The sequence below is a fragment of the Peromyscus leucopus genome, chromosome 1 (assembly GCF_004664715.2).
Source record: "Peromyscus leucopus breed LL Stock chromosome 1, UCI_PerLeu_2.1, whole genome shotgun sequence".
Lineage (NCBI taxonomy): Eukaryota > Metazoa > Chordata > Mammalia > Rodentia > Cricetidae > Peromyscus > Peromyscus leucopus.
Genome location: NC_051063.1, coordinates 101,519,740 through 101,545,943, shown reverse-complemented (window position 1 = coordinate 101,545,943; position 26,204 = coordinate 101,519,740). Strand labels below are relative to the sequence as shown.

Genomic DNA, 26,204 nt, shown 5'->3' with positions numbered 1-26,204 from the left:
AAATCACATGTGCCTCATGATTTACCAACATCTTTGTGAATTACTGAAAAAAACATTTTGGACTTGTAAAGTGACTTCAGAAGTATTTCATCCTTGTGTATCATTTACTATCTTTTGAATGATGAAACCAATCTGAAGGAAAGTCTAGTAGACTTGCAATTGGAATTAGAATATTTGATTAAACCAAGTCCATTATTTTAATTATACTTCCAGCCCTATGTGAATGTCACATTTTCAGCTTCAATTTAATTCCCACTGTTTACCTCTTACACATTTAACCATCCAATTGTTAACCTGTCTATAGCTCCTGCTGAGACCTGGGTCCTGAGGAGTTAACCCACAGCCCACAATGTTCTTCATAAGTGTACTGTGATGTTCCCTAGGAGACTTCTCTGAATTCTCAGAGGTCTAACTCCAGAGCAAATAGAAGAGCTTGATCTATATAAAGTCAAGGACAAAGCAGAGGATTTTGTGCTCACCTTTCAGAGAAGGGAGCTTCTGGTTCTGGTAAGGAAAAAGAGCGAGCCAATTGTTCTATTGAAAGCTTAAAATTAAGGCTTTGTTAAGTAGCTTATATCTGAATCATAACATCTCATTTACTTGACAAAATATCAAATAAAATAAACCTTAAGTTCAATGAAAACAGCAACTATCTGGTCAGTCTATCATTTGCTGTCATAAAGAAAAAGCTAGCCATTTTTTTTCTTGAACTATTTGTGAAAGTAGCTGCTATTACTGATTATTTGCATTGCGTTAGGGAACCGCATCACACTGCGGTGATATTTTGTTTGTGCTCTAACAATAAAGCTTGCCTGGAGATCAGAGTGTGGAGCTAAGCCACTAGTTAGCCCCAGAGGCCATGCAGTGGTGGCACACACCTTTAATCCCAACACTCAAGAGGCAGAGACAGACAGATCTCTGTGAGTTCAAGGCCACCCTGAGCTACACAAGATTCATCCAGTCTAAAAGAGAAACAGAGTCAGGCAGTGGTGGCACACACCTTTGATCCCAGCACTAGGGAAGTGGAGACAGGAAGTGGTATGGCTGAGCAAAGAGAGGACTCTAAGGTGGAAGGAGACAGGAGCTCAAGCCCCCTCTTGGCTAAGGATTTTGTAAAGGTAAGAACCAGTGGCTAGCTGCTTTGCTTCTCTGATTTTTCAGCATTTACCCTGATATCTGGCTCTGGGTTATTATTAAGACCAATTAGGTTTCATGCTACATCACACTGCTAAATATCTCTGAAGCAGAAATTCTTATGTACAATATTCAAGGAAAGAGGATAACACATTGAGTGTCTTAGATTTACAGAGAGTTAAGTTGGCTGGCTGAGCTTTATGTCCAGATGTTCATGCAATCATCTGAGGTCTTGTTTCTTAACTGAACTAAAGGTATGCTAAGTGTTCTGGGGAATGCTTGATTATGTACTGTACTCAAATCATTCTTCTTCCTGGGAACCAACAACGTCCATTATCTTAGGTTTCCTCCAATTCTCTGTTTTTAATGCAGGGCACTCTCAACAATCTTGCAGCTCCTAAGGTTCTGTGATATTTAAATTTGTATTTTGTACAATTTTTTTCTATCCTTGGTGGTCTCATTTGTTCTCACAGCCCCAGTTACCAACTAGCATATCAATGCTACTTAATCTAATGTTTAGGGACTGTAAAAATATTCTATAGCAATCCTGAAGTATATGAATTTATTAACATGTGCTTGTTGCTCTGGCCTTCCCTTGGTTCCTCTTCATCGTTATATATTTTTAATTTCAAATTTATTTCATAAATTTCATTAATTTATACATTTATTCACATAGGATTTTAAAGATAGGACAGTTTATGTTAGATATAGTCTATATTTGTGTTATTTTGGATATATTTAGAATCTTTAAATATTGGAATACTTTGAATCTAAAAAATATAAATACACTGCAAGATTATATCTTACAGCTGAAAATACAAATAATGAACTGTTTGATACTGACCCAATAATACAATCAGGTTTTAGGTTATTATGCAGGTCCATAGTTAATATTTATATTTCAAAGGGAAATTGAATGGTTTGGATTTGTTTCTTAATTTAGATATTTTTATGCAATTGATCACAGAGATAAGAGGTAAAATAATTCAGTCAGGCTTGTAAGGTCTGGTAAGGCATTCATCATATGACTGTATTGCTGAAATTGCCTCTGAAAAAATAAGATGAAAACCTGAAGTGTGATCTATAATTGCTTAAACCAGGAAACTTCCCTTAATATAATACATGACCACATGAGAAAAGAAAAAATAAAATCTTTCAGGGTTAATTTCTCACATTGTGTTAGAAACCACTGTGTAAATAATGTTAATACTTAAAAATAGTTGTAATGTTATAAATTTAGATATGTGTTTGATTCTTCACAAATATCTATAAAAAATCTGCAGAGATTTGATAAAATTTACTGGTATAAAATAGGGCTCAGACCAGTCAGACAGAGTTAAGTCAAGACCAATCAAAGAAGTGGTAAACATGCTTGAACAACCTCAACAATCTTTGTTGTTCTCATTTTTATAAAATTCCTGATAAATATATTTATTCATGCATATTATATACATAATGAAAACTGACCTCTTAAGATTAAGACATTAATTACTCAAATTTGTTTCTAGCAGTTATTGTTTTCCAAGCTATTTTCATGGATCTATGAGCATTTTAGCAGACTATTATTTCAAACTTTCTTCTGTGAAATTCAGGGATTTGTTGTAGAACTAACACAGAAAGTGCTTAAGGTTGTATGGGGAAAGTAGTGCAAAGGATTCTGAGAATTTTTTAAATTGGTAAGACAAAAAACAGTTGAATTGCCAACAATTTAGAGAATTTATGAATTTGTCACATTGGAAGATATAAACATGAAGGACTTACAGTAACTTTGGAAGAATGTACTAGCTGCATATGCTAAATGTACTTTGATGCAATATATAGAACTCATTCCTTTAAAACTGAATATCACCTAAAAGAATTATTGCTTTTTTCTCACATGACTTCAGATATAGCTAACCAACTTCTAGTCCCCCACATGTCTGTTCTTAACAACTCAGAAGTCAAGCATTTTCTTCTAATTGGGATTCCAGGACTGGAATATGCCCACACATGGATCTCCATCCCCATCTTCTTCATCTACCTCATTGCCATCATGGGAAACTGCATTATCATTTTTGTCATCAAGACAGAGGCCTCCCTTCACGAGCCCATGTATTATTTCCTTACCATGTTGGCTGTCTCTGATATGGGCTTGTCCTTCTCTTCCATTCCTACCATGTTTAGGATTTTCTTTTTCAATGCTATGGGTATCTCACCCAATGCCTGCTTTGCTCAAGAGTTCTTTATCCATGGGTTCACTGTCATGGAATCCTCTGTGCTCCTAATTATGTCTCTGGACCGCTTTCTTGCCATTCACAATCCCCTAAGATACAGTTCTATCCTCACTGGCAGCAGAGTTGCTAAACTGGGGCTAATGTTAGCCTTCAGGAGCACAGTTTTAGTGCTTCCATTCCCTTTCACTCTAAGAAGATTGAAATACTGTCAAAAGAATCTCCTCTCTCATTCATATTGCCTTCATCAGGATGTCATGAAACTGGCCTGCTCTGATAACAAGGTTAATTTCATTTATGGCTTCTTTGTGGCTCTCTGTACCATGCTGGACTTTGCCTTGATTGTTCTATCTTATCTGCTGATCTTGAAGACAGTACTCAGCATTGCATCTCTGGCAGAAAGGCTCAAGGCCCTAAATACTTGCATCTCCCACATCTGCGCTGTACTCATCTTCTATGTGCCTATCATCACTCTGGCTGCCATGCATCGCTTTGCCAAGCACAAAAGCCCCCTAGTCATAATCCTTATTGCAGATATGTTCTTGTTGCTGCCACCCCTGATGAACCCCATTGTGTACTGCATAAAGACTCAACAAATCAGAGAGAAGGTCTTCGGAAAGTTGGTTAACTTATGTGTCAGATAGATCTTGATAATATAAGTAATAATTATCTGCCAGTAGATACTTACTGGTACTTGGTGTGCTCAGTGTCATGGTGGTCATTATCTAGTGAGGGACTGGAGTGAGACACCAAAATTCTGTGAAGTATAGAATTTGGATTTGAGAACATTCTGAATAAGCGTAGAGGAAGCAGTAGAGAGTTATGGTATGATTTAGAGAGGCTTAACTAACATTTGAAAATGAATTCAAATAAAAACATTTATGTGAGTAAGCAGTTAAATTAGTCTTTAAAGAATTGATAAAATTTGAGTAGGCATTATCTTTCATTTACTATTTATAAAATATTTATGTAATGCATAATAATTATACCATAAAGGAAAGCAAATTAGCAGAGCACACAGTAGTAATTTGGTAAATATTGAGTGAGAGTTTTGGATGAAATAACAGAAATGGGTTTAGGAGTTTCTAAAAAGAGTTGAACTTTAGACACATTTGAAAGTCCTTTGGGCTGAAGGGCAGAGACATGTCTGATCCATGTTCAAGATAGAATGAATCTGGGGGAGACAAGGAGACTACTCAATGCTCCTGCTGTGAAGTGGTAATTCTAGGATGGGCAGAGAAAGAGCACAAGTATGTTTATTTCATTGTTGTGTGTTTGTTCTCATTTTTGTTGTAAAATAAACATGTCATTTGCATGAAATCCGCACATTCCAGAAAGTACCTAAGAAATAGTTTTAAACCCTGTGATGTTACTATTTAGTCTGTTATGCCATAGTGTTTGTACTTTTCAAATAAAATGTAGCTCTTAAAATTAAATTTCTACAGGTTACTGAATTTGGTAGAATATATTTTTCATCAAAATTTGTATATTAACATTTTCTCATGAAAATAAGAGCTATTTTAAGGAACAATTAAAAGGCTGCTTTTTTACTTGAAAGTTCAGTTGGAAGGAAAGCTAGGTATTAAGGCTGTTGTGAAATTCTCTCTAGGGTTCTGAGGCTACAATTTCACTATGAACACATACAAACTTTTCAAAAATACTGGAGATTTAGAAGATGAGGGTATTTTTTTTTGATTTGTCTCAGGTGACTGAATATTAAATACAGCATCCAAGAGAAAGCTTGAAGCATGAGGCTGGCATGCTGTTTACCAGTCACTAAAGAAAAATAGCATAAGCCCCATTTGGAAGACAACAACACTGGTGTAATGTGGAAGTAACCTTGTATCTTAAACAAGTTTCAGTCATCAAACTATGAAGATCCTCCTTTACTGAGGGGCACCTCTAATGTGCTTTTTCACTCATTGATATCCATTGCTATGTTCTTAGTTCATATTTAAAATTAGTCTTCATTTTAAATCTTAAAATAGCTCTCATTAATTTATACCACAATGGTAGGTCTCCACATATTCATTTATATCATTTATGGATATTCTTCTCTTCTCTGTGTTAACACTGTCTGCCTTGCTCTTCTGAACAGCAGCATAGATGCACTTATGCATCTGTTTGTGGTAAACTCTGCAGTGTTACATTTGTTTTTTATTAATGCATAACAAACTATCATATATTAAATGGCTCAATACAATAGACATGCTTTCTTCCTGTAGTCACTTACTTAAAATACTCACATGAGTCTCACAGGGCTAAAATCAAAGAGTAGATAAGCCAACATTTCTTTTTGAGGTCACTGAAAATAATCTTTCCTCACCTTTCCCAGTTTCTAAAAATCACCAGCATTTCAGGGCTCATGGACCCTTCCTTCCTCCATCTTCAAAATAAACAGCGTTGCATCTCCACATGCACTCAAAACAGTTCATAGTCATATTTCTAACACTGACCACTATCAGAAAATATTCTAAGGGTTTGTAATCAAAATGATATCCCACTCTCAATATCTGTACCTGTAATTATAGATACAGAGTATATTTTGCAATGTGCAACAACATACTCGAAATTCCAGGAGCTAGTATGCTGAAATCATTGGGGAGTGTGTTTTTCTACTTATTATAAATGTATTTCCTTGGCCTATTTTTAGCAGAGAATCATGGGCATGATTATCATATTCAAAACTGAAACTAACATTAAATACGGGTTAGTGAATTTGTCAAAATCTCGACAATAAATTCATATTAATACACATGGCACAGTTCAGAAAGATAACACAATGAAATTATTTTATTGAAAAGGGCTTATTGAACATTTAAAACCAATTATGTTAATTTTCCAGTTCAATAGAAAAATGGTGGAATGCCAAATGTCACATATGTATTTAATCTATTGTAATAATACATGTCCTATATCTTTTGGAAAACCTCAGAGTGTGACTGAATGCCAACAAAATCTAAATAAATCCAAATCCAAACCAACTGTCTTCATTATGGTTCACTACTGCTGTGAAGAGACACCATGACCATGGCAACTCCTATAAAGAAAACATTTAATTGAGGGTGGCTTGCTTACAGTTTCAGAGGTTCATTCCATTATGATAAGGAAGGGGAGCATGGCAGCAAGCAAGCAGACATGGTACTGGAGCTGAGTATTCTACATCTTGACTCAGAGGCAACAGGAAGTCAACTGACTGTCACACTGAGTGACTTGAGAGAGACTTGAAAGTCTTCCCCCACAGTGTCACATTTCCAACAGAAGGTGTGGCCTAGAATAGAGGTGTGGCCTCCAGGCTCAAAGTCTGTATTAAAGTCACTTGTCATCCAGCCTCCTCCAACAAAACCACACTTCTTCCAACAAGATCACACTTCCTAATAGTGCCACTACCTATAAGCTTAGGGGGGCCAAATACATTCAAACTACCACAACATCTCAATACTATTACAGAAATAGCCGTGATATCAGAAACTCCCTGGATTTGTTTCAGAAACTACCCAGAAATTTCATAAAACTTTTTGAGAACCTTTGGTCTTCTAAATGAATCCAAAGTTTATGAAAGAAATGAAAGAGAGTCCAAAGTTTATGAAAGAAATGAAAGAGAGTCATGGGCATATAAACAAAAGAGACTTTAGCCTCTAACTTCAAGGCAGTCCATACCCTCATATCAGGGGATAGAATAACCCATCAATTCAGTCATGAGTTTATGGCAGGTCTGGTTAGCAAGCTGAACTGAGTTGGGCCTCTCATGGTGATTCTGAGACACAGACAGGAACTAAAGCAACACATGTTCACAGTACATGCTTTTGCCTGCATGTAATGTTACAAGTTGAAAGGGCCTTCCCATTCCTCCCAGACAGGTGAGGATGACTTCTAATTGCTTACATATATATTTTCCAAGGCATGATTATTACAAATCAGTTAGTTATATATGAACTAAGAATGAATTCCATGTTTAATTAAAAGAATAATGTAACTAGTTAGGGTATTCTCCATTCCTTCTATCTTTTCTGCTTCCTTCACTTTCAGTTTTTCTTCTTAGAGCCACAAAGATCCTTGTACATGGCTTGATAAATAACAATATTCCTCTACAATGATGTGTAAACTCCTTAATGTCAATTCTTCAACTAAGTTCCGTCACATTTACTTGGAAGATATAACCATTTACCTCTACTGTTTTATCACCCTTTGTTTCTAACCAGAACCCTCTATTTCCTGGATTATTACAATAACCTCCCAGCTTTTTATACCCTCTTTCCTCCTATAGGCAATTCTTTATATGTCATATCCTTAACAGCAATTTTCCAGTGACTTTCCATCTTATTTTGATTGAAATTCAAAATGTATCAATGACTTACTTACATTATATAGGAACTACCTCTCTTCCTTTCTTGCTATGCTTGCCCTTCTAACTGTCTAGATGCAGTAGTATTATTGACATAAACCCATTCTAATTTTAGATTTTTCACATACTCTTCTATCCATTTGGAACCCTCTCTCCTCCAGCAATAGCCTTATGTCACATATTATTGAAATATTTCCTTCTTAGTGAAGATTTCCTTGACCCTTGTAAGACTGCAACCTTCCAGAGCCTATCTTACCTTTCTTTTCCATATAAGATTTTCTATCTCTACCGTATTATGCTTTTTATTCATTTTCATGTTTATTGGCTCTTTAACCCTACCAGAAGCTCTCAAGGGCAGAGTTTTGCCTGTTTTGTCAACTGCTCTATTCCTAAATTCACAGAAACTGGTGTGAGTAGCCACACAATATATACTAAATGAGTTACCACATCTATACTGCTTCAAGTGCTGATCCCCATGAGTTTCTGGCTGTACCCTAAGGTGTCTCCTCCTCTCAATCTATCAACACCATGAGTAGGACTTTTTCTTATTTTGTCTTTCTGTAGTATTAAGAATCGCCTGGGGCCTCACACAAACTAAGGGAGGACTGATACTGAGTTAGAAGTCCAGCCTTGAGTAGTTCTTAGCAAAAATTATAATAGCGCCATTTGTTGCATTTTGGCCTTTTAAAGGAATTCTTGCTTTATTTAGAATACAACTTCTCTTCCATTTTACCTGGATCATATCAACATGATGTACAAGACTTAAGCTAGAGATCATTCTTAAAAATGAAATGTGCCAGATCTGCTCATTTATAAATGCTGCTCTGGAAATTCAGTTCTGGCCCTTTTTTCAGGGCCATTTCTGGCCTGTCTTACTTGTTTATTATACCTTTTCTATGTTATGTTTGACTTTATGCTTCCATGGCTTTTGTTGGCTTAATAAATAAAATAAACTGAAGTTTGTTGTAAGTAAAAAAAAAAAAAAACTCTGTTAAGAATTTCCTTTGAAACTTTCTTTTCTTTAAGTTGTAAACTTAGCCACTTCAGTGTGCCCTGATCCTTTTTTCTCTTATTTTTCTAAAGAAAACAAAAAAATATATATTTAGTATATTTATATTATTTTAAATAATGAATACATCATGAAATAGATAAATTAAGCTAACATGCATTATCTTGTTTGTTTTTGTAGAGAACACTTAAGATCTACTCTTATAAATTGTCATGTAAATGATGTAGACAGCTTTGCAAGATGGAAATTGTTATCTATGTTGTTTTAACAGAAAATTGAACTCGAACCAGCATAATACGATTTTGTCAAACAAGCTACTGCAATTTGCCCAAGTTACACATAAACTAGAGCCTTCTAAACATGACAGCAAGTTATCAGTGTAACTCTTTAATTCATTAAAATATATCAGAGGATGTGGCTCACTGCACTCATGGTACTGTAATCACGAGTCCACTTCATGCTCACAGAGTTCATTTGTAGAATTACAGGCAAACCTCAGAAATTTCAGTGGCTTCATATTTCTGTGAAGTTTGTGTGTTTCTTGACACATATTGGAGAAATTATTTTGGCCACTCCACATAGTTAAAAGGATATTTATTTAATGGCGAAACTCACAAATTAAGTAATGGTAGTCGCAGGTCTGGGGGTGTATGCAGTCCAACGGTGTTCTCGGAGCTCTACACAGTCATCTGCACTGGTCAGCGCCCGGCTCAAGAGAGCGCAGAGCGAGCGCTGCCATCAGCTCTCGGTCCCAGGCGCCCCCTCGCCCGCCTCGTAGGCGTGACAGTTGCCAGAGTCTCAATGGGGTTGGAACTTCCAGAACCAAGTTGGAATGGCTACCCACTACAACACATATGTTATAAACCACTTATAATGTTCCATCTTATACTATTTTCTATACATTGATGTTCTTAAGCTTCACAAATAATGATACTTAAAGTACATCCATAGACATCATTGTAGAAGTGATTTTCTCATCAAAAGATGAGGCTCTGGTGGTGAATGGTGTGTGTGTGTGTGTGTGTGTGTGTGTGTGTGTGTGTGTGTGTGTGTGTATTGTGGGGGGTGACAAGTACGAGAGAAAAGTTAGGTGCTATTGCCCTTGAAAAGGACCAATCTTGAGTGAGATGTGGTTCCACATAAGCTTCTGACAGGGGATTTTGTGTTTAGCCAGTTTTTATTTGAAGTCTATATTGTGCACTACTATGCAGGATTATGGCATCCCCATGCTTCCTTCTCAGTGTTCTAAAATCCCCTCACTAGCATCTTATTCGGGCCCATTTTCTCCATAAATATCTCCAATCAAAATGTTCCAATAACATGTATTTCTCAGAAAATAACTTTTAATCTCTAGCAATGTGTCGGTATAATCCTGATACACATATGAGAGGGTATAAAGAACACTTTTGATTAAAGCATGTATTTATGACCTGTATGATGTTATCTATGATTGATCTCTTTCCACTTATCTCCCTTTCCTTAGTCTCCCCAGACATACAAGGGAACAGCAACAGCAGCAACAAAAACAACAAAAATTACCTTGGACCTGGAGAAATGGCTCAGTGTCAACAGCACTTGCTACTCAATTATGAGAACTTAAATTTGGATCTCAACATCCAAGTAACAAGATGGACATCCCATAAATATCCTAAACTTCAGTTTTGAAGGACCTGATGTCCTTTGTATGCATAGGAATGACTGTGTGTGCACATTTACCCTCTCACTCATTCTCAGGCATAGATAATAAATATAAATTAAAAATAAAAATCAATCAAGTTAATTCCCTGGGTATACTGTTTCTTGTTTACTTCTACTCAGCTTTGGACACATGCTGTTCCAACTGCTTGGGAGATATAAGCCCCTCCCTCTACAGTCTTTAATGGCCCAACTCTCATAAGTCTTCTAAGACTGATTACTATGTCACTCCAAAGAAAGATTTCTTTATCCTTTCTTTCCTGAAATGTCATCTGATTGAAGATCATGTCTCTTTTCTGCTATCATTCTAATCACATTTTCTTTGAGCAACAAAATTAAAAACTGATCCCAAATTTGTGTCTTAAAAAATTATTTTGTTTACTAACATGTATTAGAATTGGGCTCACAGTAGAATTGATTCCTTCACTGGTTGCCCACTGGAAAGGCTAGATAGATAAGGGCTCGGATAATCTGAATTATTTTTACTCACTGATGTTGACACTAACTTAACTAATGCTCTGATATGAGCTTTGTCTATTGGATGGACCATCTACATGTGATCTCCCCATGGGATTTAGTCCTCTAGGTGTGGTATCTGGGTTCCACAAGAAGGCTGTAAGCAGAACATTTACAATTTAAGTTAGAAATCAATGATTAGGGATGTAGAAGAGTAGATTTCATCTCTTAATGTTAAGAAATTTCATTTCTTGAGCTATATTTCTGCTGATATATTGGGGCAGTATAATTTACCATACCATTATGTATTATATCCATCAATATCCACCTGTAAAGAGATAATTATGTGAGAGATGTGATTTATTCAACCTTCTATATTTGTTGAGTAAACTGATACTTATCTTCTCTATTTCAAGCATTGGCAGAAATAGCAAATTTATGAACTGATCTAGTTACAAAAGGCATGAGTTACCCTATCTCGGATCTGTTTGGTCTTGACACTGTAGACAATGGGGTTCATCACAGGAGGAAAAAGAAGGTACACAAAGCCCATGACCACTTGCACCAGATGGGGTGCCTGCTTCCCAAAACGGTGGATTACTGACAAGCCAATCATAGGAGTATAGAACAAAAGCACAGCACAGATGTGTGAAACACATGTGTTGAGAGCTTTGAGTCTCTCAGCCCGGGAGGCAATGGACAACACAGTGCGCAAGATGAGTGCATAGGAGAAAAGGATGAGCAGGGAGTCCACCCCCACTGTGGAAACAATGACAAACATGCCATAGATGCTGTTGGCCTTGATGTCTGCACAGGCCAATTTCATCACTTCTTGGTGGAGACAATAGGAATGTGAGAGGACTAGGGAGCCACAATAAGGAAATCGTTTGAGCATAAAGGGCAATGGGAAAATGAGTGCAACACTACGGCCCAAAGAGGCCAGGCCTATTTTGCCAATCACCGTGTGAGTGAGAATGGAAGCATAGTGCAAAGGACGACAGATGGCCACAAAACGATCAAAGGCCATAGAGAGCAGCACAGAGGATTCCAAGAAGGACAAACAGTGGATGAAAAAGAGCTGGGTAAAGCAAGCATCATGACCAATGTCTCGTGCCCCTACCCAAAAGATTCCCAGCACTGTAGGGAGGGTGCAAAGAGACAGACCCAGGTCAGTCAGAGCCAGCATGGACAGGAAGAGGTACATAGGCTCATGGAGGGAGGGCTCTGTCTTAATGATAAAAAGAATTGTGCAGTTGCCCAGGATGGAAACCAGATACATGAGGCACAGTGGGAGGGAGATCCAGATGTGCATGTGCTCCAGCCCAGGGATGCCACTCAGCAAGAAGGTAGAGGACATGCTGCCATTTCCTAGGGGCCCTGGTGTCATTGTAAATGGAGAGAATGAATGAGCTGGATTCTGTCCAAAATCCTGAAATAAATTGGAGAAATGTCAGTGATGGATTGAAACTGGCAAAATTGAAATTCAAAACCAAAAAGATTAGAACTATATAATCCTACAACTGTATAGTTTCCTCAAGAGATTATTTCTATCTTTTTCTGGTTTCCTCTTTTTATTAAGGCAGAGACTCCCGTGTACCAGGCTGGCCTCAAACTTGCTATGTAGCTGATGATGACCTTACACTCTCCATCTTCCTGCCCGTTCTCCCCAGTATTGAAATTACAAGCCTGAAGCCTCTTGCTGGTTTATCAATACCTTTTTAAAGAAAATATTTTCAGTCACAGTTTCAATGAGTAACAAAGACACAATAGTAAAGAGACTTACTAACCTGTGCAACTTCTGAGAGATGAAGTAGAGAAGTTTTTGTGTTAATGAAACTCCTCTCCCCTTTCTTTTTGCTCTGGCTTCCAGACCAGCTCTTTTAACCCATGTATCTTTAATTTTTGAATTATGATATTGCTATGTTCCCAGACTAGTTTGGTTCTTGAGTTGAAGCAATCCTCCTGCCTCAATCTCTTGAGTATCTGGCCCTTCAGGACTGTGGCACTATGCCTTTGGGATTTTTATTATGCTTTGTAGCATTTCACCATGATGACCATTGCTTTTTGGGGGGAGGGTCTTTTGCAGCAGCTCATCTCCTTGGCTTCTAGGAATTTCTCTGTTTGCTCTTCTAGAATAAGTGATGTTTTCTTCTTCACAACTCTGTTGAGCCTACATCTTATGAATGTATCATTAGTCAAACTCTTCACATACCTTTTCTATCAGATCTTTACTAAGGTTCCTGCTTCTTTTCTTTCATCTTCTGTTTCCTTTATTTATGCTACTGTGTTTCCTTTCCTGTACTTTGATTTTCTTACTTTCCTGTCTCTTTCTGTTGCAATTTTAACCATTGTACAAAGGTTATGATACTTAAGTCCTTCACTTACTTCTGCTCTCTAATTTTGCAGATATGGAAGTCTCATCAGTTCTAGCTCATAAATCATGCCCAATTCACAGGACTCTAGATAGACCTGGAGGGTGTGTTGCAGTGGTTTGCCAGACTGTGCCTGATTTCTACAGTGTGAAACCAAAGTCCTTCACTCAGTCAGAAGCAGATTCACTAGAGGTCCAGGAATTTGAGTGATGTGGACCTAAGTGTTAGGATGTGACTTCAGTCCCTCTTACACACTGAGTATTTGAAAGTCTATAGAATAAAATCCAATGATGCTGGTAGGCTCTATCTTTCTATAGATTGAAAAATAACCACATAGGAGTCCAATCACTGAGCACAGGTCTATTGCAAGTTGGTTCCTTGACTTCTACTGCAATGATGCCCCATTCCTAATATTGATAAAATATGAGCTTAGGCAGGGTGGGCTTTGCTTTATTCACCTCTGTAAAATATGACAGGTGATCAATATATTTTCCTTTCATGGTTGAAAGTTAATTTTTACTTGGCTAATGATTAATAACTTGAAGAAAGTTACAATGGTTTCTGAGACTATAGAGATAGTCAAAATGAAATGTAACAACACTTTTTCTTTGAGTGTAGGTTCTTGAATAGCTGCCATGCTTTCTGTCACATAATGATAATTTAGTGACAAACAGCAACAGTTAGCATAAAACAAAAGGCCTAATAAACCTTTAAAAATATTGATTCCTTAATAAATTTAAGAAATTGCTGCTGGAGGTATCAGTTTGGGGTCCCTGTGCTGAGTTCTCCATACTTTTCTGCTCCATAATTAGTTCACATTATTCATCAAATTTAACCCAGAAGAGTTGCTATATAAACTTACCTGTCAGGGACAATAAACATTCAATATTCAAAGCTTTGTCAGGTAAAGACTGTTGAGGTAGGGTGAGTCATTTTTCTTCAGGAAAATGACTCATGTTAGGTGGCCCATGCTCCAACAGATGGCTCTACATTTATGCATACAAAGACTCAATAGACTATGATGAAAAAAATCAAGAGGTTGGGAGAAGGATGTGGCTAGGGAAATTTGGAGTTGGAGGAGGAGTAGGGATTGACTTAAAGCCTTGAAGACTATTTCTACTTTTGCAGATTAAGGCAACAAAACTAACATGCAAACTTTCTAAGATTCCAATGGGATTATTTGTAGACTGTTATTGGCAAAAATTAGATGTTCATCAGGAATTATATTTTTTTCTTCATGCTATTCCATTTAAACATCAAAAATCTATATTGTTTGGTTTTCTTTTTTTAGTTACAGGTTTTCTTCATTTAGAATTTTTAAGCCATTGATTTTTTTGAAAATCACATATGTATTATGATCATATCAACTCCTACATCAAGTATTCACCCAGAAAAGCAATGGAGCTCTAATTCAAACTTAAATCTTCAGAAGTAAAATGTTCATAGTGAAAACTGAAAAAAAATAGACCATTGAACATATCCAGGCAGACACTTAGCAGCCTGGAGTGTCTGGAAGCTAAATAACAAAGAACATAGAGATATACCAGGTTTTTCATTCTTACCTTCTATTTGTTAAAAGCTCAAGTCAGATACACTTTGGAATTAGAAATTGTCCTTTTCATTGTGAGTGGGTAGCACTGAATAGAAATCAGCAAACATAATAAGGATAGGTTGGAGTAGGGGAAATAGAGATAAAATAAAACCCAGAAAATGAAGCCAAGATACATTAACTTTAGAATGAACATCTTTTATCTGGTTTGGGGTTTGGCAAGGATTGAGACCTTAGTACGGTAATTATTAAGAGCCAATGGAACAACTGTCAGAGTGTACTTTTTCCATCTGAGGGAAGCTTTATTGTTCTTCGTTATTACTAAAACAGTTGTTATAAGTAAGGTTGGAGTGGGGATAGATTTAAGCCATGATCTTTTCTATAGTTTTTCTGCTTGGAGATCTCTTTCTGAATGAAATTTAGCAGCTTTGATGGTATCTATTTTTGCTAATTCTGTGGTGGCTCAGGGAGTAATCATTACATCTCACAGAAAAGATTTTCTTTCAGGAAGTCAGTTTCCTAGACACCTGAATTTTTCTTTCTTAGAGAGTTTCCTCAGGTGTGTTAAGCTTGTTTGCAGATGAAGTGGTGGATGCTGAACTCAGAATAGCTAGTCCATCTCATTTCAGCACTCCAGTTTTACTATCTCAACTCTCTGTCCACTTCTCATCAGTATTTCTACTATTTCCATATAGAAGGCAACTTCCTGGGCAGGACACCGGGGAAGTGGACGGTTATGAGGAAGCTGTAATTTGCTCTTTGAGCTAGCTCTGAGATCAGACCTGGGATTCCACACAGTCAGGAAGACCTGATGCAGCAACTGTCATCTTCAGGAGACATCCTTGTCAGTGTTTTGTGGTCAAAGTCAAGGCCCCTTTTCTGCCTCTCCAAAGCCAGGGTGAGTCTTCCAGGGTTTCTTAGTGCTACAACTGAACATGAAACACTGGTCTACTGAACTGACTCATTATACACCAAGGTTCAATCCAGAGGCTGCAGACCTCAGACAAGGAAGAAGGAAGCTGAAGCTAGAGGCCATGAGCTTAGAGAGAGACTGGAGGATGAATATAGAAATCACTGATTTTAAGTAACTGAGGTGCCAATGAGACATTTCCAATTGCTTTTAATCATCTCCCTACTGAGACTGGGCTCTTGGGCCTCATTAGCTCAGACTTTGAAAGGGAAAGAAAAGAGAGTAGTGAGCTCTTGTGAGATGAGCATCTCAGTGTGTGCCAGGCACTTGGACCCAACCTGAAGGATATGGAGAAAGTTTTACACATTCTCCACAACTCCAACAAAGCAGAGTAGGTGCTGTTGGTAATATTTTATTATATACAGTATTATAGGGCACACTACCATTTGAATACATTAAAAATGGCAACATGAATGCTAAGAACAGATAAGTACATATAATATTTGTAAATGAAAGATTTGCTATAAAGGGGGAGGGGGAAATAGGAGAGGGACTTAACTGAAGATGGTACAGAGTAACACAGAAGGAGAGTGAGGCAGCAGAGATAAGTAACATTAAGGATATTTGAAAAGGAAGAAACTATTTTATAAGTTTATTTAAAATTATATTGCTGGGTGGTGGTGGTGGTGGTGCACGCCTTTAATCCCAGCACTCGGGAGGCAGAGGCAGGTGGATCTCTGTGAGTTCGAGGCCAGCCTGGGCTACCAAGTGAGTTCCAGGAAAGGTGCAAAGCTACACAGAGAAACCCTGTCTCGAACCCCCCCCCAAAAAAAAATTATATTAAGTATATAAAATTGAAGTTATTCCACACAGGGTGATAATACTCCACCCAAGAGCCATAAACTAACAATACCCAGTGCCAGAAAAGGAAAACCTCCCTTTAGTAGTTAGTCAGAGGGGTGCAAGGAACCCAAAACAATATTGCCTCCTAGAATGTGAAAGTAAGTCCCTATTGCTGAAGACACCACCAACGTTGAACATAGGACTTGGAGGAATTGAGCTTGCATTGAACTGGAAGACTTCCTTGAGGGTCGCTCTCATGCATGAGAAGACACTATATAAGTTGTCAAAGGAAGAAAGTAATCAATAGTCTTGTTTAGTGGTAAAGCCTATAAAGCACAACAATAACCACTCCCAGAAGATACTCAGAATGGTGCACTAGTGATTATCATATCCTGGGACCAACCAATAATGGTCTAATTGGAATAAGGGTCTGATCAGTACTGTAGTACTCATGCCTGGTACTGTAAAGCTAGCCAACAATCCATGCCTGGAGAGATCATAGACCCTAGAGGAGAACCTGCTACTGCTGTTTGCCTAAATAAATACAGCTTCTAACTGTATTCTAAATATATATCCTTATACATACATACATACATACATACATACATACATACATACATATATAAATGTGGCCCTCACCTCTCATCAAAGGAGCTTCTTTTGAAGCAGTTGGAGGTGACTAGAGATCTATGAAGTGTCTAGGCACACTGAAACATGACCCCTACACCTAAGGCTCAGACACATTGTAGAAGACAAGGATAGAATGATTTTAAAAGTAAAAGGATACTTTTTTGCTAGATTGTGTCTTCTAGACCTGTCAGGGATGTGGAACCCATGAAACATCAATGATATGGTGGCCTAAAAAAGAGCTGACTACTGACCACATGAATTGACATGCCAATGTGCATGGGGAAAGTCCACAAAGTCCCACCCTGAGAAGGAGAACTGCTGGAGGAAATAAATTGCTTCTGGGGGAGGGAGAAAGTTTTCTCCATGTATGATCAACCTGATAAATTATCCAACTATAAGTGTTCAGCCCTAAACACATGTACATATGGATAACACTGAATTGACTTAGTAGGGTATGTGTATGTAGTAAAATAACAAAATAACACAATATATAATATAATAAAACTAATAATACAGTCAGAAAAAGAGGTCACAAATTTGAGAAGGAGTGAGGGGTTATATAGGAGGAGTTGGAGGTAGGAGAGCAAGGGATAGAAATGATGTAAATATAGTACTCATATATGAAATTTTCAAAATATATAAATAAATACAATCACTTCTTTTAGTGATGGTGGCCCAGAGAGACCAATACCACCTGACAGAACTCCTACACAGAATCTGAAAACTTGGTCTTGGCAGTGATGAGACCATAGTAATCTCCAGAGGCTGATAAGTGTTAAGTTGAATTAGATGGGGAAAGGTTAGCTAGTGAGATCAAACTATTGTGTGGGAGTAGACATGAGTTCTGGTGAGTTATTGTGCAGTAAGATGATTATCTCAAAACTGAAAAGAAGTTGGAGGTGGTATCTCAGTCATAGAATTCATGTTTAACTTTTATGAGGGCCTGGATCCACTCTTGGGTATCAAATCTAAGCAAATGAAACCATTATTTTTAGATGATGATACAGGGATATAAAGAAGTAATCCTTTATTTTCGGACTCTGGAAAAGATGATGAAGAAGCCATTATAGACAGAGAAGTAAATACCCTTTCAGTGTTTAGGAATTACTAAACAAATTGTGAATATGAAGAAATTTTTCCGAGTCTCCAGCCCTGTTGCAGTTTATTCCTATCTGGTGATTTAGCTGATTTTTTGGGGGATGTAAATGGTTCCTCTGTGGCCACAATCCACTATACTTTTGGTTAAGCACACTATCTGCAGGAGGGTGTTGTGAAACAGTGTTTATTCAAATTGCAGTCCTCCACGTAATCCAGACTGAGCTAAAATGGACTGTCATGCTTGTGATCATTCAAATGTCTTAGCCTCACCACAGTGCATCAGAAAATTTAATATTAAAGAACATTACAAAGACTTGGGTGTTTTTGTGTATGTTTGTATTTGTGATTTATTCCAATTCTGATTTACAACTTTTATTATAAAATAATAATGAAATTATCTTTATAAAAAATTAGTAGCTTCACATTTAGTTTGGAGTTGTTTCCAAACCCAAGAACCAGCTATATTAATTAAAGGATGACATAACTAAATACTTTAGATTAGGGAGCTTTATAGCAGCAGTTTGTTTTTCCCACAGTTGAAAGGTATCAAAATCCAGAATACAATTCTGATGTTCTCTTCTGGGTTTGCATGGGTCATCTTCAAACAATGGTCCTTACATATTTTACCCTGTGCAGATGCAGTCTTGCCTTCTCTTTAAGTGTTAAAATCACTTCCTATAAGTATATCACTTATCAGATGTTAGTCCTACTTTATTGACTCCTTTTTCTCCCAGTACAGTGTCAGTTCTTACAAGTTAGAAATGATCTAAACTACAGCACTTATATATCCTCAATCCTGCCACCCTTTTATGAATATATTTTATTCATAAAATTCAACACATTTTATAGCAAAAATGTTTTGTGTACAATAAAATAATACATTTTATTCTCTACTTCCTGTGATAATTCTTCTTTAAGATCTCTAAACCTGACCCCTTGAATAATAAAACTAGTCTTAGAAATATTTTGGTTAAGTTTGAATGGCACGTTATGAAGAGGGAGGGGGTAGAAAAGAAAGGGAGATAAAGAGACAGAGAGAGAAAAAAAGAATTGTGATTAATCTTTGATTCACCTTTAACAATTTTAATCAGAAAGAACATAGAGAATGATTTATACTACAGACAAGTTTATCCCATCAGCTTTAAGACTCCATGAAGTTTTTGTAAAGAAAAATAGAATAACAATGTGGAAAAACTAGAGTTCACTAAGCTTAAAGTGCCCAGCTTTAAGAAGTGCAGCTTTTTAAGTAAGGTAGATTTGGATGTGGTTCTAGGCTATCTTTTATTAGATATATGTAATATTGATTATAATAGTTAATGTTACTGTTTCTTGTCTCTAAAAGACTTATATGATAATTGGAGAGGAAATAATCCCTTTCATTGTTGTAGATGTTACCAAATAAAAATAATTTGAGAAAATTACAATAAAATGATTGTTTTTGACATTTTATTAGATGAACATTATGACTATTTTAAAATTACAAGCATATTTTAGGTAATATTAATGTTAATAATTTGTACTGAAATTGAAAAATCAGAGCCATTCAAAACAAGTTATGGTGAAAATAATAATAAATTAATTAATTTGAGGAGTAAGAGTCCCTAGTACTTCAAGAGCAATGTAGAATCTATGAAGATCAGTGCCAGAGGTTGTGCATACTATGCACATAGGCCTGAGTTCCGTCTCCAGAATTATTAAGAAGAAGAAAAAGAGTAATCAAGGTTAAGGCAGAAGACACATTCATAAGAAAGCAGCTACTAGAGTCTGTCCTGCAGGTCGCTCTGTGTAAGAATGAAGGAGGCGGGAATAAGAGTGGCAAACACAGCAAACATACAGTGACATTGCAAGGCCTTTACTGGAGTTGACAGTTGGGTGAGAGCTTGCTAAGCTCATGAGAAATTGGTGTTGGCAGAGGAATGGGTGTTTGCGTGCAAGACAGGTATTACTTTAGATCAGGGAGGGACAACACCAACTCCTGACTCATAGCAGTCCTCTCTCTGGAATTCTGATAACAATAAGCATGGACTATGTCTCAAATGGTGGGAAGTGATCACTGGATGGTCTTAGGGCATCAGGAGAACTGAAGAAACAGGCAACATAGACAAAGAAAAGCTGATTCATCAGGCATTTTCAGTAATCACATGATGATTGACCAAAAGGCACTTGGACCACAAGAAGGGTAGAATCCATTAGGATGCATGTTCATAGGAATCTATATATTTTATGTGCTTAGGCTCTACCTTTGTTGCTAGGCATGCCTATGTATGTTATGCAAGCATGATTACTTTCATAGTTTTATTTTTTGTTGCCTTCTCTATATGTGAAGGGCCAAGACCTAAAATTGATCATGTGTAAATGTAGTAAACCTTGTAGCACTGCTAGTTGCTTCTTTCTCCTACTTTGTTTCTCTTACAATAGCTTCCTCCATTGTATCTGAAGTTAAACTGCTTGACAGAAAGAGATGGTTGAACCAAACCCTTTTAGTTCTCATGACTCTAAGGGAAGTCATAGAAGATGATTGTTCTGTGTCAGAATATAAAATGTCATAGTTTGCTTTATATATATATACAATGTGATAATAGACAAACTGTTTCACACAAACTGGGCAACAGAAAAAATAAGTACCAAATACAAATAATCAGGCAACAGCAAACACACACACACACACATAGAAAAAAACAAGAACAACAGTAATCTGTGTGCTCATGTATGTGTGTGTGTGCGCACATGCATGTTGTGTGCATATGTATGCATCATTGATTTGAGTAGATACAGAAGATAGGAACATTTTGCAAAGAACAACAATACTTTTATCTTTTATTCTTATCTGGGTTGTACCTACAGTAGGTAAAGGAAGAAGTCAAGTCCCTGAGTACTTACTCAGTTCATGATTGATAAATCCCTGCTTCCGTGACCTCTTCTGAAGATTATCCATTATTAAGTCTTATACTGGTTTAATTTGATATCTTTCTTCAAAATTTGAGGGCATCTGTTCTCTTGGTGTACATGTGTGTGTGAGAGTTTGTGTGTTTGTGTGTGTGCACATGTACACATGTCTGTGCCCATGTATATACCTGTGCACGTATGAATAAGAGGCATCCTCATGAGAATTCATTACTGTGAGTGTGGGTATGGATATGTGTAAATGAATAAAAACTGTTATGATAATAAGGCAATAAAATACATAAAAATGTAAATTTAAAAGAGAACTGCTAATTAAATTCCATTGTCAAGAGATGATTGAAAGAGGAAATGTGCCAGTTTGCACTTTCTCACATTATAAACATTGGTATACATGGAGAATTATATATTTGCCAGGAACTGTGTTGGAGATTTCTGTGAATTGCCTCATTTAATCTCTGCAACATCCCTACGGGAAAGGAAGGTATTATATTTATTTCTATGTTCTTTTAATTGTGAAAACTAAAGAGTCAGAGAGGTAAGTAACTCCCTCAATGTCACACAGACTGTCAATTGTATACCTACTATTTTTTATTGTTGTTAATAAGTGAGATCATGATATTTTCCCACAACATAGATGAACTATAATAAAGTGGCCTATATGGCCAAACTTTTTCTAATTCTACTGAAAACACCCAGGTGACTTTACAAACTCAAACTTCTTGACAATACGCTGGCGTATTTGCTTGGTCTTGATGCTGTAGACAATAGGGTTCATGAGGGGTGGTACCAGCAGATACACATAAGACATCAGAAGGTGTACAATGCGGGGAAGATGCTCACCAAAACGATGCACAAGGGATAAGCCAATCATGGGGATGTAGAATAGCAGCACTGCACAGATATGGGAGATGCAGGTGTTGAGGGCACGGAGGCGTTCCTGGCGGGAGGCTTTGCCTAGTACAGCATGGAGGATAAGGGTATATGAAAGGAAGATGAGCAGGGAGTCCACACCCACAGTACAGGCCACAACAAAGAGTCCATAGATATGGTTGACAATGATGCTAGAGCAGGCCAGTTTCATGATCTCCAGATGCAGACAGTAGGCATGGGCTAGCACATGAGAGCGGCAATAATGGAAGCGCTTAAGGAGGAATGGTAATGGGAGAATGAGGAGGGCACTTCTCAGTACTGAGCTCAGCCCCATCTTCACAATTCTTCTGGGTGTCAGGATGGTAGAATAACGCAGTGGGTTGCAAATGGCCACGTAGCGGTCGAAGGACATAGACAGTAGAACTGATGACTCCACTAAAGACAAGGTGTGGATGAAGAACAGCTGAGTAAAGCAGGCGGGGACGCCAATCTCTCTGGCATCAAACCAGAAGATTCCCAGCACAGTGGGCAGTGTGGAGAGGCAAAGGCCCAAGTCTGTGAGGGCCAGCATGGCCAAGAAATAGTACATGGGTTCATGGAGGGTGGCATCAGTTCGGATGACATGGAGAATGGTAAGGTTCCCTAAAATCACTGTCAAGTAGATGGAACAGAAGGGAATGGAGATCCAGCCATGGAGCTCTTCCAGACCTTGGAAGCCTGTCAGGAAGAAAGTGGCTTTTTGGAGACTGCTGTTGTAAATGGTGACCATGGCTTTACAATCTTATATTCGCCAACCTAAGGCATAAGATATATTCCACATAAATTATTGAGAGAACTCAAACTAAAAAGTACAATGCAGAAATGTCTACTAGGGTTAGCTCGACACACTATGCCTTCAAATATATTCATTTGCCTGAGTGTTTTGTTTCATTCCAAGTTTTCTAGAGAGAATTGAATCCACTGTCATCTAAATGACTATCGAGTCAGGAAGAATCTGCAGATGGGGGACTTCATCTAGTACCCTTTTTACAGCAGCAGGGTGGATGATCATAATGGATTGCTATAGCTTATGGATTCTATGAAACTTAGCCTTATGGCAGCATGTCTTCTAGTGCTGGTCTCTCTAATATTCAATGAGGCAACCTCATATATTATGTTTTGGTGTGTTTATCCTCTAGAAATGTTGTTTATTTAATAACTGAAGCATTCACAATCACCTTGTATGCATGATGAACTCAAACTAAAAAGTACAATGCAGAAATGTCTACTAGGGTTAGCTTGACACACTATGCCTTCAAATATATTCACTTGCCTGAGTGTTTTGTTTCATTCCAAGTTTTCTAGACTACAGGGGGAGATCTAAAATAGTGTTCAGAAGTTGTTGGCTGGCATCCCAGAACTTATGAACAGAGTGGGATATTTCCTGAACCTATACAGTAGCTTTTTGATGTATTACATTAGTTTCCTAGGGAGATAATAAATAAAAGTTTATTAACCACTAATAAGGCAGCAAGGACCAAAGACATGATTTCAACCAAGTTTAGCTAAGTGAACCAATCAGTTTACTGAGTTCACATGCAGATGTGTTAATGAAGGGTTATTTTCAGGTGGGTGACTCTCAAACAGGTGCACATTGAAAATTCCCACCACAGCATGGCCAATGGCTCCTAAACTCCATTGTTCCATTGACTGTATTCTCTAGTACATCCCATGACCACATAAAATTGGACAGAATTACATGCACCTTAGGTCAGGAGAGTTCAGTCTTAATCTCAGGTGAGGTCCCAATGGCCTTGTCCCCATTCTCTTCACAAGGAAATTTTGACAGGCCTGATTTTGTAAAGGTATCTTGCAGGTAACTACAATATGCTGTGATTTCAAGAAGGTCATTGCTTATTATGCATGGTGACAGTTTTCCACAACATTGTATGAGGAGGCTTATAGTATCTGAATCTTAGAATTGAATGACTCCTTAGTGAAGAGGTTCTCAACCTATGGGTCACAATCTCTTTGGCAAACCTCTATCTCCAAAAATATTTACATTATGATTCATAACAGTAGCAAAATTATAATTATGAAGGAGCAACAAAAATAATTTTATGTTTGGGGGATCACAACACAAGGAACTGTATTAAAGGGTTACAGCATTAGAAGGTTGAGAACCACTGCCTTAGAGGAAGCTGAGTCCCCCAAAATTATCTTCAGAAAAACAGTTAGTTCTGGGAGGCACCAGTCTCCAGAATCAGAATGGATTAAACTAGTCCTTGATGGAAAAATGGTCCAGAAGAGGTTAGCATCAACTCTGATGCACAAAGAACAAAGGAAAGACACCAGAAATGACCAGCGGGAGTCTCAAATCTATTGCCTAGATTCTACTGCCTAGAACTTAGCTCAGAGTGAGCTATGCCTCTCGGCTGGGATTGATAAGACTTTTAGGCATAGTTGCCTATAATATCTGAATAGGGTTGATTTTGCTTTTTCTTTAGAACCAATTACACCATAAAATGCTCAGATGTGTCCTATGCATGCAGTGTAGAAGGACTAGTTATTATCCATCACAGGCATAAAACATTTGAAATAGTATTTGCTACATGTTATTATACTAGATGCATGCCATTTAGCAATGACACTAGTTCTACCACAGAAGTTCTATTCTTAGGAGCCAAATGCAGAAGTTGGAACAGTGAGAAAGATATCAAATGATCTGGTTAAGTTTACTAAGTAGGAATGAATTGAGATTAAAATCCAAACCACTCTAGATTACATCTAGAGTCAATATGGTCTTTTTACTGTATTAATACTGCTGTTGCACAGAAAATTAGTTGTTACAAGAATCAGTCAGTTTAAAATTAAATTTAGTACCCAGTAAATTCCCTACCTTGGATAAGTCTGTATTTGGGAATTTGCAATTTATATCATAATAGTAAATGAACCAAAACAGAAAATAATAGTGAATAAGCACATTTGTGAGATGCAGTTAAGTTTGGGGCATATTGAATGCAAGATTCAAAAGGGGTTCTGGAATTTCTAGAAGAATAGAAATTAATGGGGTATCTAGAATATATATATAGTTTGTGTGTGTTTGTTTGTTTGTTTTGAGTGAGAGTTTGTACTATAGGGCACCTGCCATCTGTATGGAAAAATTGCTATGCAATACAATGTGGAAAGCAGAGTTTGGGGCTTAGATCATAGTTCTAGAAATATTAAAATGAAGATAGGACATAAAATTAGATTAATAAGGGACATAGTAGAGAATCACAAGGAAAAATGATACAATATAAATAAGATCAGGTTACTATTGTTAAGTGCATAAAGATGAAGAAGAGCAGTTTAAAAAGTATTGCAATATGAGGACTTTAGTGATTCAGAGAAAGTTTACATAAACTGGAGATAATTAAAGAACTTATTCCTTATGGACTTTGGAGAATAAGTGAAAAGTGAACATTCTTTATGTTTTTTTTCCTTAAAAGAAAATCTGTAGGTTGATGTGGATATCAGAAACATTTTAATGAAAAAGTTTAGGAAGTTAAGGATAGTCTTACGTTCTTTCAAAAGTCTTTTTTATAATGTAGAAGGACATAGAAAAACCATTAAAAACATACAATTCTCTCTCCAGCTTTGCCACCCATACTGTAAATTAAAATAAACTATAATGGAAAAGTTAATTTGATGATAACACCATGATTCTATGATTCTTAAAGAAAAACAAGAGATTGATATAAGGAAAGAAAGCTAGGGTAAATAGCATGAATGCAAGAGAGAAGTGGAGGCTTGGGGAGGGAGGAAGTGGGGAACAGACAAACGAAAAGGGATTTGGAGAGCATAGCACCAGAAGCTGGGCAGTAGTGGGCAGTGGTACAAGATCATCCTGAGGATGAGGATGCTGATCGGGAGAGAAAATGGCAAAATGGAGATCTGCCATCATTCAGAGAGAGATGTGCAGATTCCCAGTGAGCTTGTCATCATCCGCTCTCCTCTGCTTCATTTAAGAGTTTGAGAAATAAGAGACATTAAGGGGTCATCTTTATTATCCCTCTATCTTTAAACACAGAGGGTTCATCCTGACTGATGAATGAAAAGTTTCACTCATGATTTTCTATTCTAGCTATGCTCTTAATTTCCAAACATTTTTCTTGCATCGTTTATTTTTGTTATTAGTTACATTCAATTATGCAAAGG

At 37.2% G+C, this 26,204-nt stretch overlaps 3 protein-coding genes across 3 annotated transcripts; 1 reads left to right on the top strand and 2 right to left on the bottom strand.

Moving 5' to 3' along the window:
• The first annotated feature begins 3,049 nt into the window (after positions 1-3,049).
• Positions 3,050-3,988, top strand: LOC114706701 (olfactory receptor 51A7). The gene has a single exon (XM_028889190.1). It carries the CDS (start codon positions 3,050-3,052, stop codon positions 3,986-3,988), a length of 939 nt encoding a protein of 312 aa, XP_028745023.1.
• A 7,309-nt stretch (positions 3,989-11,297) lies between these two features.
• LOC114706627 (olfactory receptor 51G2) lies at positions 11,298-12,261 on the bottom strand. Its single transcript, XM_028889103.2, has one exon. It carries the CDS (start codon positions 12,234-12,236, stop codon positions 11,298-11,300), a length of 939 nt encoding a protein of 312 aa, XP_028744936.1. The 5' UTR covers positions 12,237-12,261.
• A 9,573-nt stretch (positions 12,262-21,834) lies between these two features.
• LOC114706652 (olfactory receptor 51G1) lies at positions 21,835-22,794 on the bottom strand. Its single transcript, XM_028889144.1, has one exon. It carries the CDS (start codon positions 22,792-22,794, stop codon positions 21,835-21,837), a length of 960 nt encoding a protein of 319 aa, XP_028744977.1.
• Positions 22,795-26,204: the final 3,410 nt, after the last annotated feature.